Source organism: Sphaeramia orbicularis, chromosome 17, assembly GCF_902148855.1.
Source record: "Sphaeramia orbicularis chromosome 17, fSphaOr1.1, whole genome shotgun sequence".
NCBI classification, from domain to species: Eukaryota; Metazoa; Chordata; class Actinopteri; order Kurtiformes; family Apogonidae; genus Sphaeramia; species Sphaeramia orbicularis.
This window is the reverse complement of record NC_043973.1, coordinates 26,097,432-26,111,218: the sequence shown is the minus strand read 5'-3', so window position 1 is coordinate 26,111,218 and position 13,787 is coordinate 26,097,432. Positions and strand designations below refer to the sequence as shown.

The 13,787-nt window shown below is 37.4% G+C and overlaps 1 protein-coding gene across 3 annotated transcripts in view; it reads left to right on the top strand.

Moving 5' to 3' along the window:
• Positions 1 to 4,257: 4,257 nt before the first annotated feature.
• LOC115436646 (adenylate cyclase type 1-like) overlaps positions 4,258 to 13,787 on the top strand; it is a 45,245-nt gene continuing 35,715 nt past the window's right edge. For 2 of the 3 annotated variants that reach the window (XM_030159547.1, XM_030159546.1), the window contains exons 1-3: positions 4,637 to 5,245; positions 8,731 to 8,880; positions 9,184 to 9,302. In XM_030159547.1, the coding sequence (XP_030015407.1) occupies positions 4,637 to 5,245; positions 8,731 to 8,880; positions 9,184 to 9,302 (878 nt within the window). Of the gene's footprint in view, positions 5,246 to 8,730; positions 8,881 to 9,183; positions 9,303 to 13,787 lie in introns of all 3 variants that reach the window. The other variant, XM_030159548.1, reaches the window with a different exon arrangement.

The following is a 13,787-nucleotide window of genomic DNA, read 5'->3' as shown; positions in this document are numbered from 1 at the left end:
TCTGAAATGTAAATATGTCAGACACATAATCAGCTGTTTTACATCATTTCAGATGCTGTTTCATGTCTTTCAGGCGTGTTTTTTTTTTTTTTTTCATTTGATGAAAGAGCAAGAGACAGAAATAGAAAGACAGGCAGAGGAAGTGGAGTTTTTTCTGTAGAGAGGCATGCAGCAGGAAGCAGGCGGCTGTCTCCTTGTCCAATGTCCTTGGAGTGCAGCTCTGTGGTGTGAACTCCCATAAGACCTCTCTTTGTTCTCAGAAGATGAGGGCTGGCAGAGTGTGACCGTGCACTTACACCTGAAGCCATCAAAAGCAGAGGGAATAACACTTTTATACCGCACAATGCCTTTGCTCTCATCCCCACTGTTTCTCACCGCATAGAGGTCAAAGGTGCAGCATGCCTTCACAGAAATGCAATGACCATGACAATCACTGATAGCGATAAGAAAAAAGTGCAAATCTGCATGTGATGATTTGAATGTCAGATTTTCATCTTGTTTGAATACACAGGTTGACATTTGCATCAAACGAATGCAAGAAGCCTCAGCAGCTCATTATTAAGATTAATTTGGTAGCTGCTTACAAGGAATATTGAAATATTGATTGAAGTGATGACAGAAAATCAGTGCAAGATTAATTACACTCTGGCCAATAGACTAAATATGACGCTGTTTGTTTCATTTGCATATCACCTTTGTGTTAGACTCAGCTTGGTACAAAGTCTGCAGGAGACAGGCAGACAGCCACACATTAGTGCAGACTTGATAAGTGATCTAATAAAGTCCAGTAAGTGAGTAGTAAAGGACTATTAAATAAGACAAAGATGGTGTCCTACATCTTTTGTCCCACATCTTCATCTCTGAGGAGCCGGGCTGCAGAGGAGCGAGGCAGGAAGAGAGATGGGAGAAAATGACAGGAGCTACTGTTGTGGACACAGCAATAGATCTGTATGTATGTGAACAGCTGACAGTATTTATTAATTATCCTCTATGAATCTTTCTTAAATGATTTTTCTTACAATGTTTGGGCACCACTTCAAATCAAAGTATAATAATACTACACAGTTAGATACAAAAACTTTTACAGCAGATATACACCATGTTCTGAATGCCCCCAATGAAGACCCAAATATCCACCACCAACCAGAAGCATTTACTGATGTAAACTGTTTAATACCTGTTGATTGTTGTTGAGTTGTGTGGTACCTGTTAAAGAAGGCCAGATGAGCGATATTAGTATTTTGCTGAATATTACACCCTGAACCTTAGTTTAGTAGTTTTCATGTATCACCTTTCTCCTTCCATTTTCTGTAATCTATACAATATTTTTACTTAACAGGCATACTTTAGTTTAACCCACAGGTGTCAAACATGCAGGCTGGGGGCCAAACCTGGCCCGCAGGACGAATTTGTGAAATGCAAAAATTACACTGAAGATGTTAACAATCAATCCACATACAGACCAATAAGATTTGAAGTGGGTCAGACTAGTAAAATGTTATCATAATAACCTATAAATACTGACAACCCCAAATTTTCTCGTTTTTTGATGCAAAAAAAGTAAAATTACATGAAAATGTTTACATTACCAAACTATACTTGTATAAAAAATGTGAATGACCTGAACAAATATGAACAAACGGAAATGTTTTAAGAAAAGCAAATGCAATTTTACCAATACTCTGCCTGTTCCTAAATGTTTTGTGCGATTGTAACGCAAATTGTAATGCACGTGTAAATGATAAACTGAGAAACCGAGGCATAATATTGTTAAAATTACACTTGTTTTTCTTAAGACAATTCAAGTTGTTCATGTTATTTAGATTTTTAAGGAAACTTTGTAGATGTAAACCTGATCATAATATAATTTTACTTTTTTCACTGTAATTATTTTACTGGTCTGGCCCACTTGAGTTCAATTTGGGCTAAATGTGGCCCCTGAACTAAAATGAGTTTGACACCCCTGGTTTAACCCATAAAGACCCAAACATCCACCGTTGACCAAAACCATCGACTGATATAAACTGTTTAATACCTGTTGATCCACTAATCCTATCAATACAAGTAAATAATTGGTATAAACTACAATTTGTCATCTTTTCATGGTCATCGGATATGACCCATTTGGACATTCAGAGGCTCCGTAGTGAACATGGAAACACCGTCATCTTCGATGACATTGATTCACCAGTAAAACCCATGGAGTTTGATCAATGACAGTGGATGGAAATGCTTGGTTTATGTTCAGTTAGTGATATATTTTACTGGAAAAAGTCACTTTGTCTGCAGTTTTCTCTGTTTTTGATACACTGTAAGACCGGATAGTTGAGTTTACTTAAAAAATCTGAGGTAACTCGTTGCCTTAAAAAATTTAAGTAATGAATAATGAAAACTTGATTGTATTAAACTTAAATGCTTGGTTTGAATAGAATTGCTATTTTAAGTACAACACACTAAATAATAATTTAACTTAAAATTCATTGCAATGTCTCTTGTTTTGTATAATCATTAGACTTAATATCATCAGTTTGTTGTACTCAATTCCAAGTTGATTTAAATGAAGCGTAATGCAATATACATTGCTTTGTAGAATTATTCTACTTATAATATTCTGGTGCAGCAGGAATTTAAGTCAAAGTTGATCCAAAATAATTAGTCAATACAGACAATGCTTTTCAACTGGTAAGACTTAAAGATTAATATTTAAATATAACAATTATTGATGAACAGTAAAGCCATTGTTCTTCCTATGGCTCTGACTCATGGTGCAGCTCTGCAAAAATACAAAAACAAACACAAAAAGGCCAACAAACATTGCTAAATGCACATTAAGTCCAAATTAACACTACCACCACAACCCTGCTGAACCCTTCCACAGAAAAATAACACATTTTCAACAACATGCCCAATACCCACAATGCAATGCGGAGATAAAAAGGTGTGGTCGTGACTAAAACTTAGTGATTTAAATCCGTTCAACTTAAACTTTTTCGTACTTCCCACTATGTCTACAAATTAGTAGAATATACTTAACATTTTATAGTAATGTCATAAAACTTAAATCATTTAAGTACATTGTAATTAAAGCATTTTAGTAAATACAACATCTGGGCTTACAGTGTAGAATAACCTTCAACTTTAATCTGAGCTTTTATAAACCTCTACATGATCAGTGAAGTAAATATAAGAAAAAACCTGATTTATACTGATAAAATACAAAATACAGATGATAATATTATAATAAATGCTGAAAAATCACTTAAGAAAGGTTAAATATGGAGAAAAATTTCATCTGGGAACTGACACAAAAGTAGTGCTGGGTCTTTATGGGTTAAAATACATTTTTATCTTTGATCCTTTCACATAGTCGGACCAGTCTTTTATCAGGCAATCAGATGCTTTTTTTAGACTCAGAATTTGGTAGGCTGCCAGGTACTTTACTTTTCTGCATCTATTTTCCACCCTATCCATTTCTGTCTCTTTGTTTACCTGTCACAGTGTATACTCTCATTCAGTAGCTGCGTCAGATCAGTGCGAGCTGAAATACTAACAGCTGAGAGGGTGAGGGTGAGGGAGAGGGAGAGGGAGGGGAGCAGAAGGCATGTGAGTGTCCTGGTACCATGGCAGAGTGTTGGACTTTGGCATGGGCCATCCATCTGTCACTTTCTTACACCCTCCCTGGCACTGACAGGTCATGGCAACGGCAGCCGGTGACGGATGACTAATCTTCCCTTGGTAATGAATGAGACACCACCCCCTGAATGCCAAAAAGGATGCTGATGGTGAGGGTAGCTGCCTCACTGGCAACACTCAAATCATATGATGAATGATATGCAAGCATGTTATCCCTTGCCTGTGCCAACTATAGCATAGCTGTCAGCTGAACAGTTTCTCTATGGTGAGAATTTTATGAATCATAGTCTGAAAACACTGATGTTGTTCCTGTGCAGCCCCATCTATTAATTCTTCCTGTGTTCTGTGTAAAATGCATGTGTGTAATCTAAGTGAAGGAGACAGGGGAAGGAGGATTGTATGTAAAAAATTAGATTGCAAAGGTACTAATGATGGAAACATGTCATGTGTGGGTGGATGGTGGATGATAGAAGGACATAGTTATTATGGGTGATGGTTATAACATGTAGGTACTGCTGTGGGAAGAAGCTCTGCAGCCTCACCAGTCAAATCGTCTTGACTGTGTGTGTTGAGTAGCTGAGACCTGTCTTATCTTCACCTCATAATGCGCAGGCGTGATCCTATCTGAGCCCGCAAAAAGCTGTTACCATCTGAACAAGACGTCGTGTGCGCTGCTCTTCATGTGACGCTCAAACGAATAACATTTTTTTTTTTTTTTTTAACATATATATATATATATTTACACACAGAGGCTACATTTTACAGACGGTCAGCAAATGCTACAGAGACATGAGGGTTTTGCTGGAAGCTGATCTTTGCGAACTACCCAATTCAACCTGTGGATAGTGTGGAGCGCGTCTGTGGCCACCGGCCAGTCTCCGCTATCTGGGACGCTCTGCCTCCAGCCTGCTGTGCGCGTCTTTCTTCGTTGGCTCCGGTCCGTGTCGGCGGCGTGAGATCCGGTGTTCCGTTTTGACCTAAGCTGTGAGCAGGTATTCAGTTTATGAATGGCCCTGACATGGAGGAAATACCGTTTCAGAAAGTCAAAACGAGGCGGAAGAGAAGTCACTGTCCACCGGGCGTCCCTTTGACCACCATCGTGTGTGAAGACGAGTTCGACTGTAAGGAGCTAGAGTCCCTTTTCCAGAACTACAACCTGAAACTGGAGCAGACGTCTACCCTCAAAGCCCTGGCTGTTCTCATCTTCATGTCCTCCACACTGGCCGTGGTGGAGTTGCTGTCCGGCCCCAGTCTCACCATCTCTAAGGGGTCCCATCCGGTCCATTGTATCATCTTCGTCTCCCTGTTCATTGTAACTAATGTCAAATACCTGCAAGTGACTCAGCTCCAACAGATTGTCAACCTGACGTTGCTGTTCGGCTTCACTTTCTCCTTCCTCTGCTGCCCCTTCTCCCTGGGCGCCATGGGGATGGAGCCCCCGACGTCCCCGGAGCAGGGCATGTGGCAGCTCATCCTGGTCACCTTCGTCGCCTATGCGCTCCTGCCTGTGCGGACACTTTTGGCTGTTGTTTTTGGAATAATGGTCTCCATCTCACATTTGATTGTCACTGCCACTTCTGTTACAGCAAAAACACAGAAACTCTGGAGAACAGTGAGTATAGACCCCATCACACAAGCAGATCACAGTGCCTTTTGGATTTCATAACCATGTGTATTTCATCATATAGGCCTGAAATAGAATCAATTCTTTACAAATTCAACATATAAATAAACTATAGGCTTAGGCGATGAAACGGACTGCTAAGACTCTCAGTTCAGCACTAAGGACAGTTCCCTGTGGTTACACTTGATGGGATTTGCTCAGGCTTTAATAAAAAAAAAAAATGTAATTCTGCCACGACCTGTTTTAGAAAGAAAAAGACCTAGTTTATGTAAACTTAACCACAGGACTGAGTAAAACTGTGAGCCATAAAGGTGCATTTAACACATATATGGAGTGGAACTTTTTTTGTGCCAAAATATCAAACCTGTAAATCACATCCCATGTATTTACTTACTGACTTTTAATAACAGCAAACTACTGTATAAGTGTGATGATGATGATGATGGTGATGATAAAGGTTAGAGAAACAGCAATGTGTGTGCCCTTGTTTGTTTCTTTGGGGATATGATTCAGCCCCAGAGGTGCTGGCTGGGAATGAAGAACCTGAGTGACATCCTGCTAGCACCAGAAGTAGGACAAGTCAGAGGGACACACACACACACACTCCACTTCTACCACACTATATGCCTCAGTTATGAAAAAGAGGGCAAAGTCATGCCTATCTTTTTGCAGCACCAACAGAAATTGGTATACATCTCTCAGTTCATTTATATCGTTGTATGTTCAAAGACGTACGCACTGGCGTAGGCTCACTTGCTCGCATTTCCGATCAGGTGTAAGGCAATGAGATACTATATCACATCAGTCAAACTCCCTCAGAGGAAATTGAACATTTCTGCCTCAGTGCAACATATGACATAAAGCTTGTGCATTTCTTGGAAGCAAAATTGAGATTTGATCAGTTCATCATGCCCAAGGATGATGACAGTGTATTTGCAGAGGAGATTGTTTTCTATATGTAGGCTATGAGATACCTGCATGGCCATGTGAAGGACAGTGTTAGCTGGACGACCAGAGATAGCTAATCCATTAAGCTTAGAGATGAGCTGCGTGGCATGACCCTGCATGGCCCAGGCTTCCTACAGCCACCCACCTCAGTCGCAGGCACTCAGCTGACAGTAGCCTCAACTTTATGGCTCTGTATATCTAACATACCTCATTACTGTAATGATATATATGGGAAAAACCAAAACTAGTACTGGTTTAGCATGATATTCATTAACTGCAATGTGAAATTGCATACAAGTCAAATAAAGAAAACATTAGTGGAAACATTAGTTCTGTCCCATTTAGATTATAGTTCAATCATTTGGTCAAATACATCAGAAATACATCTAAATAAACTTCAAATTGTGCAAAACAAAGCAGCTCCAATAGTCCTAAATTACCCATTCAGAACAAGCACTAGAGACACTCACAGCCGTCTGGCCTGGTTACATATAAAGGGTAGAATTAGATACTCTTTGGTTAAATTTATTAGAAATATTATAATTACTAAAAAAAAAAAAAAAAAATCTGAACTTCTTTTCAGTAAACTGACTTTCTTCTGTGATGTTCATCAATATTCCACACACCAGTCAGGTGACAGACATTTCCTGTTGCCTGCCTGTAGGACGAATCAAATACAGGGAAGTGTGCAATATAGGGCAATGGTGGCATGGAATACATTTTTATTTCCAAAATGCAGGCAGTTAGTTTTTCTGAAAGGTTAAGAATTTTCATATTTACCCAAGAATAACTGTCTGAGCTATTGCACATCCTATAGTGACGTCATCTAGATGGTTTGTTTTTCATTAGTTTGTTGTGGAGCTGTTTTTGTTTTTTTGTTTTTTTTTGGGGGGGGGGGGGTTATTTATTTATTTATTCTTTTTTGTTGTTGTTGTTGGTATTGTTACTGTTACTGTTTTGCATTGCGTGCTTGCTGTTGAATATTAGTTTTCATGCTGTTGTGTTGAGTGGATGTACATCCTGTTTGTTGAGCAAGTTGTGGGAAATTATGGTGCCTTGTTTTTATGTTGTTAATGACCACAGGAAGAGTAGCTGCTGTGGTGTGAAGCAGCTAATGGGGATCAAAACTAATAAACTAATCGCTACTCCGTACAAAACAGGATACATAAATTATTTGTCTTTCTATTAGTATCATTCAGAAGAGGATGCATTTTACATTTTTAAGAGCTGCATTACTAAATGTCTTAACAGAACTCTAAAATGGCTCTGAAAAAAAATCTGATAAAAGGAGATAAAAGGGTTCAGTGTCCTCACTGTGAAGAATTATCGGCTCTCTTTACTGACAGAGAGTACAGTGCAAGAAGATCAATTATTTCCACATAAAGGCAGTTTGAGGTTTTACACCACTTAACTTTGATGTCCACATTTTCTTTCTTCAGGCTCCACAGTAACTTGAGGATAATGTAAAAATGGAGATGTTTGCCAGCACTGCTCACAGACAGACTGCTACTGCCAAAGCAGCCTTTCGAAAAAAAAAAAAAAAACCTCCATTATCGTTTGAACTGGAACACATGCCTGTCTGTAATAATAGGAGTTTATGACATTTTAAAAGTCAAAGTACTAGGATGTATGTATTGAAAACTTGAGTGACAACAAGACTTAATTTGGTTTCTTTACAGAGTCCTACTGTGTGCAGCCTGTCCTCAGTCGAGTAGAAAACACCCCTTATTCCCTTTGTCCTGCACAAGGTTGAAACCAGTCATGCTGCTGTGATGGATGAACCTAGAACACACAATCTCAACTGTTTTAATGTCACAGACCCCAAAATAAAGACAAATATCAGCCTTTCTCTTACCCGGGACTCTGATAGGAAGATCTTTGTCAGTGCTGAATAAGTTGTGAATGAGTTCATAGCACAGAGGAGAAATGAAAAGAAAAGTTCACTGTGGCTGAAGTGGAGAAAACACTGTATATAAATAATGTACACTATGTATTCACCAGTACTTTTACATTTGCTTCTATTTTCCTTTTTGCATACCACAACCGTAGTACTTCTTATGTACATATGTATATAGCATAAGGAGTTTCATTTCTTCTTATTATTATCATTTTTATTGTTTGTACATTTTTCTTGCACTTCCTCTTCCCGCATAGACCAGTAAATTTCCCCATTGTGGGATCAATAAAGTTTCACCCATTCAAATATAATCTAGTGTAACCCAGTTTAAAAAGCATATGTACGCCCTGTGGGCATGTATTGGTACATTTAGCTTTTGCTATATAGGATGTTATGATTTACTGTGCACCAATAAACACAGACAACATACAATGATAGATCAGAAATTAGAAGAAGAAAAGAAAATTTACTTTATTTACAGAAATACAGAGAACAGCTTGCCACAAAAATCAAATGTGCAAATTGCCTGACAGTTCATTCCAATCATATTATAATGATCTGTAATGCTGTACTTGTTAAAAGCTTTAACCACTGTGTTTGACGTACTGTACTGTTTTTGCATTTGTAGCTGGTTGCCAACACAGTCCTGTTCACCAGTGTCAACCTGTCAGGGCTGTTTGTGCGCATCCTGACAGAACGAGCCCAGAGGAAGGCCTTCCTGCAGGCTCGCAACTGCATCGAAGAGAGACTCCGCATGGAGGATGAGAACGAGAAACAGGTACAGGCACCTGAGCGCTGTTGAAACCGTGGGTAAAATTAGATGTGTATGTTTTTGGTTTTTTTTGTTTTTTGTCCCCTTCTCTGTCATACCGTGAGTCATTTTGACACATTATCCATTTCTGTTAGATTTCTTCCCTTTTTGTCTGGCACATTTCTTAATGCTGTGCGAACACTTTGTCCTTTAGAAACTTTGCCATATTTAATACCTACATGCATTTATCTTTGTATATTTAAACTTTATCTTTTCTCTCTCTCTCTCTCTTTTTATCTCTCGTTTTCACCCACAAACACACACACTCAGGAGCGCCTGCTAATGAGTCTGTTGCCCAGGAACGTAGCTATGGAGATGAAAGAGGATTTCCTGAAGCCCCCAGAAAGGATCTTTCACAAAATCTACATCCAGCGCCATGACAATGTCAGGTAGGATCCTCAGATCAGCCTAACACAGCTGCAATATTTAATTCAAACCCATTTGAGCTGCGAATTGAATTAACTAATGCTACTCTTAAATGTGTCATTTTGATATAGTATTGTACATTTTCCTCATGGGAAAATTTCCAGCTGAAATTGTGGAATAAATGCTGTCACAATGCATTATATTACAGAAGTGAATAACTAAACATGTCCTAAAAACACTGAAGGCAACACAATGTAGTGTGATCTGACCCAACAGTGTCCGACAACATTATCATCTCTTAGGCTGCAAAACCCGAAATATTTAATTTTTCACAATGAATATTAAGGGTTATTGCCTGACCCTCTTGCTTGTTATCAGTTTAGATAACACTGCAGCCACAACACATATATTAGGTTGCACTTTCCATTCATTTAGCAGCGAATGTTGAAGCAGTAATACAGTGGCGTTACATATAGGCTACATGGGATTAAAACTAATTTCTGATTTTAAGGTCAGGTCATGTTTTTGCTGGAATAAGACCAGTGTGTCGGTTGTGTTTATCACAACTTTGTGGCTCATCAGTCTGCAAGGTTTTTTTTTTTTTTATTATTATTTCGTGTTGGTGTTTCTGCTAGGGAAACAGAAAGGCAGATTAGGCATGTCTTCGCAAGGAGAAGATTCTGCTGTCTTACACAATGTTCTGCACAGTTGCCAATTTTTAGCGGTTTAGGGTCAAAGTGTTTTGTCTTAAGATCCGTATATATTTTTTTTTTTTCACCACAACATAATGTCCAACAAAATCCACAGCTAAGGTATTAGGTTACACAAGCCATATTCCAGTTAGTTAAACTTATAATATATAACATTTCCACTTTAAAATTTCTGTCATTAAAGTAAATGTCTTAAAATGACTTGCTATATATTATGTTGACTTGTCTGTATATATTATATGAAATGTGTAATTGTATTCACAATAATGTCCCTTTTTCATTTTGCTGCTTGTCAGCTGTGTCATATCCCCTTTACTCATATTAACATTAACATTCCTAGCAGCTATTTCTTTAGAACAAAATGACATAATAGGAATAGGCTATATGTCGCCAAACATAATGGAAAATAAAATGTTAACAACTTTACCTCAACATGATTTCTGCCTGAGTCATTTTAAGCAGAATGTGTTTGGTTGTGGTAGTGAAAATGATGACTCCCATGATTCCAGGCTACGTCACAACACCATCTATGTCTGTTTAGGTTGTTGTTATTTTGATTGAGTGAACCCCAGCAGCAGAAATTACATACTGAGCATTTACGAGACATTATATGTCTGTGTCTCATGAGAAATTAGGTTAATTTAGTTTATTTAGCCCAAAATTACAAATTTAATACTTACCTCAGGGGGTTTTGAGCTAATATGCATTGGCCATCTGATATTGATAAAGTATAACCTGTATCAGCAAGTGTTTCCTCTCCTTGTTCTAGCTGTGAGATGTTTAGATCTGATGTTTGTAGATAAATTAGCTCCTCTGTTGCACCTTAATGTTGATGTTGTCTAAAACTAAAGTGTACAGTATTGAAAGAAGTAGTCAGATTTTTTACATATGCCAAAGTAGTAATCCTATTGTAAATTCAAATCTGCATTAACAATGTTACTTAACCCATAATGACCTAAACATCCACCAGTGACCAAAACCATCTTCTGATCTAAAATGTAGAATACCTGTTAATCCACTAATCCTATCAATACATGTAAATAATTGGTGTAAAATGTAGTATGTCATCTTTTCATGGTCATCAGATATGACCCATTTGGACGTTCAGAGGCTCCATAGTGAACATAGAAACACCGTCATCTTCTACAACATTGATTCACCAGTAAAATCCATAGAGTCTGATCAATGACAGCAGTCGTAGATGCTTATTTTATGTTCAATTAATGATATATTTTACTGAAAAAATCATCTTTTCTTCAGTTTTTCTGTTTTTTGGTATAATAACCCTCAATTTTAATTTGAACTTTTATGAATATCTATATGATCAGCAAATTATATATTGACAAATACTTGATTTTCACTGGAAAACTGCAAAATACAGAGGATTATTTCTGTTCTTTGTTTATCTGGAAAAGCAGGTCATACAAAACTTCCCTTTCGGGTATATTGCAGTAGCCACACTTCAAATTGAACAAAGATGCTAATCCAAGTTTTTTACAGAGGATTATTTCATAATAAATGGCAACAAATCACTTAACAAATGTTAAAGATAAAGAAAAAAAAATCATTTGGGAACTACCACAAAAGTAGCACTGGGTATTTATGGGCTAATTATAAGCAATGAAATAATTACAGTCTGTACCATCAGCAAAATGTAAAGCTATTAAACAAACAACATAATTTGTATTTAAGATCTTCATCTACAAAAAACTTTAGCTGTGAATAATATTAGTTTCACTTTTCCTCCTCACTTACGCAGCTGTAGTTGGCTGCAATGAATGTCTTAACTGTTTACCACTAAATTGTGAACAAAACGTGTGAAAACAACTCCACTCTCACCCATCTCTAAATCTGATTTTCATAAATCAAAATCTTTATGCCAGTGTCTTACTGTTCTGTTAAATCTCCCTTACCGAGCTTCAACTTTTCATTGTTTCCTTTTTGTGCCTTCATCCTTCCCTCTGTGTCCTCAGAGCAGCAGGGAAGCTTGAGGAGGAGTGTTTGCTTAGCCCCGGGATTAAGTTGCTGCAGGGGATTAAATGCAATGGAGACTACATTTGCGTTGCATAACAGTGTGTGTGTGCACGTCGGTTAAGACACATCTCACTGGAGCTGTGCTGATTGCTTTTGGGCCTTGAACTCCTTCAGATAGCGCCACCCTTTTTGAGAGTGATCTAGACCGGATACAGACATGATTTATGTGATTTGGGTGGACTGTAATTAGAAAGTAAACAGTGTGCAGCACAATTTACTCAGAGTTATCTTCATTATGTTTGTAGATTGTGGGCAGTGTTTGATTTGATTAACATCCAGCCACGTTGGTATTGCAGTCCTCAGTGTCTAAATGAGTATGATTCTAAAATAACAAAACTAAGGTTTATTAACAAGATATATAAAGTCTTTTTTTTCACTTCTCTTTTTATTGGTATTTTCTAGGGCTGCACAATATTGGAAAAAACTGACATTGCGATTTTTTTAACCCTGCGATTAGGGATTTAACAATGACCGGTATAACGATAAAACACGGTAAAATTGCCAACGGTTAGTATTACTGTTTAAATTCGAATTATCATGATAACCGTGTTTCATTTTTCTGGAGAAAATGCCTATGTAAAGCTATGCTTTTATGTCAAATATTTAAGCATAGTTTTAATTTATTACAATTTTGATTTTATAAACCTAATATTTGGAACCAATGTTCACTTTTAAAGTCTTTGAAAAGGTTCATTAAGTATCTTTGTGTTATTTATGCAATAAATTATATACATTTTTCAAAACGGATTTTATATTTTTTGTGTGTTTTTTGTCCTTTTGTGTTGAGATGAAGTTGTGCTGAAAAAAAAAAAGATACCAAACATTGGTATAGTAAACATTTGTTTATATTAGTATATAAAGGCAAACTCAAAAGTACTGAAAAACAGACAAAATAGGCTCAGACTGTTAAGGGTTAATATTTGAATGTTTCTGCCAAGAGAAAGTACATTGTGCCAATTATTTTTTTTTTTTTTTTTTCAAAATACAACTTGGTTAAATTATTTCAGTGTGTGCGTCAGTACTTTTTGAACATTTTGAGCACAATTTCAACAATACCGCGATAATAATGATAACCGCGATAATTTTGGTCACAATAACCATGATATGAAATTTTCATATCGTTATATCCCTACCTGCAATATATATTACGATATAAAAAATACTCAGGAGGATATAATAGCTATGTGGTGTCAATGTAAATGGTCAAACAAATTAGTTGTGTTACCTCTCATTGTGGCAACAGTTGCAAGGCACTATTGACACAGAACACGTGTTTCAATATCATCCTTCTTGTGGCTGAAATAATTCCAGATAACTCACGTTGCTTTTCTTTTTGCCACCAAGTCTTTGTTTTTTGGTGATTTTCTCTTGTTTGTTGCTCATTTTTCATTGTTGTTACCAGCGACTCACTACATGTGCAGGGGTGTGGTCAGCTTCAGCAAACTGATCAAAAACGATTGTGACTGGTGGATCGCAGTGTGTGTCAGGTACCCAGGTTGAAATGAGATGAGAACATGAGTTCATTTGCCTCCTACACTGCAGGACCTGTGATGTACATCCCGATGACGATGCTCAAACGAGATATTGTGCAGCTCTAGTATTTTCCATGGCTCACATATTTAATCACACAACAATTCACCATTCTCATCCATTCATCTGAAAAGTACAATTGAATCTCACAGACAATACAAGTAAGGATGATTGGTCCTCCCTCAGCAATACCAAAAATGAACTAATCTCCCTAGAACAGGAATGGTGAGGTGC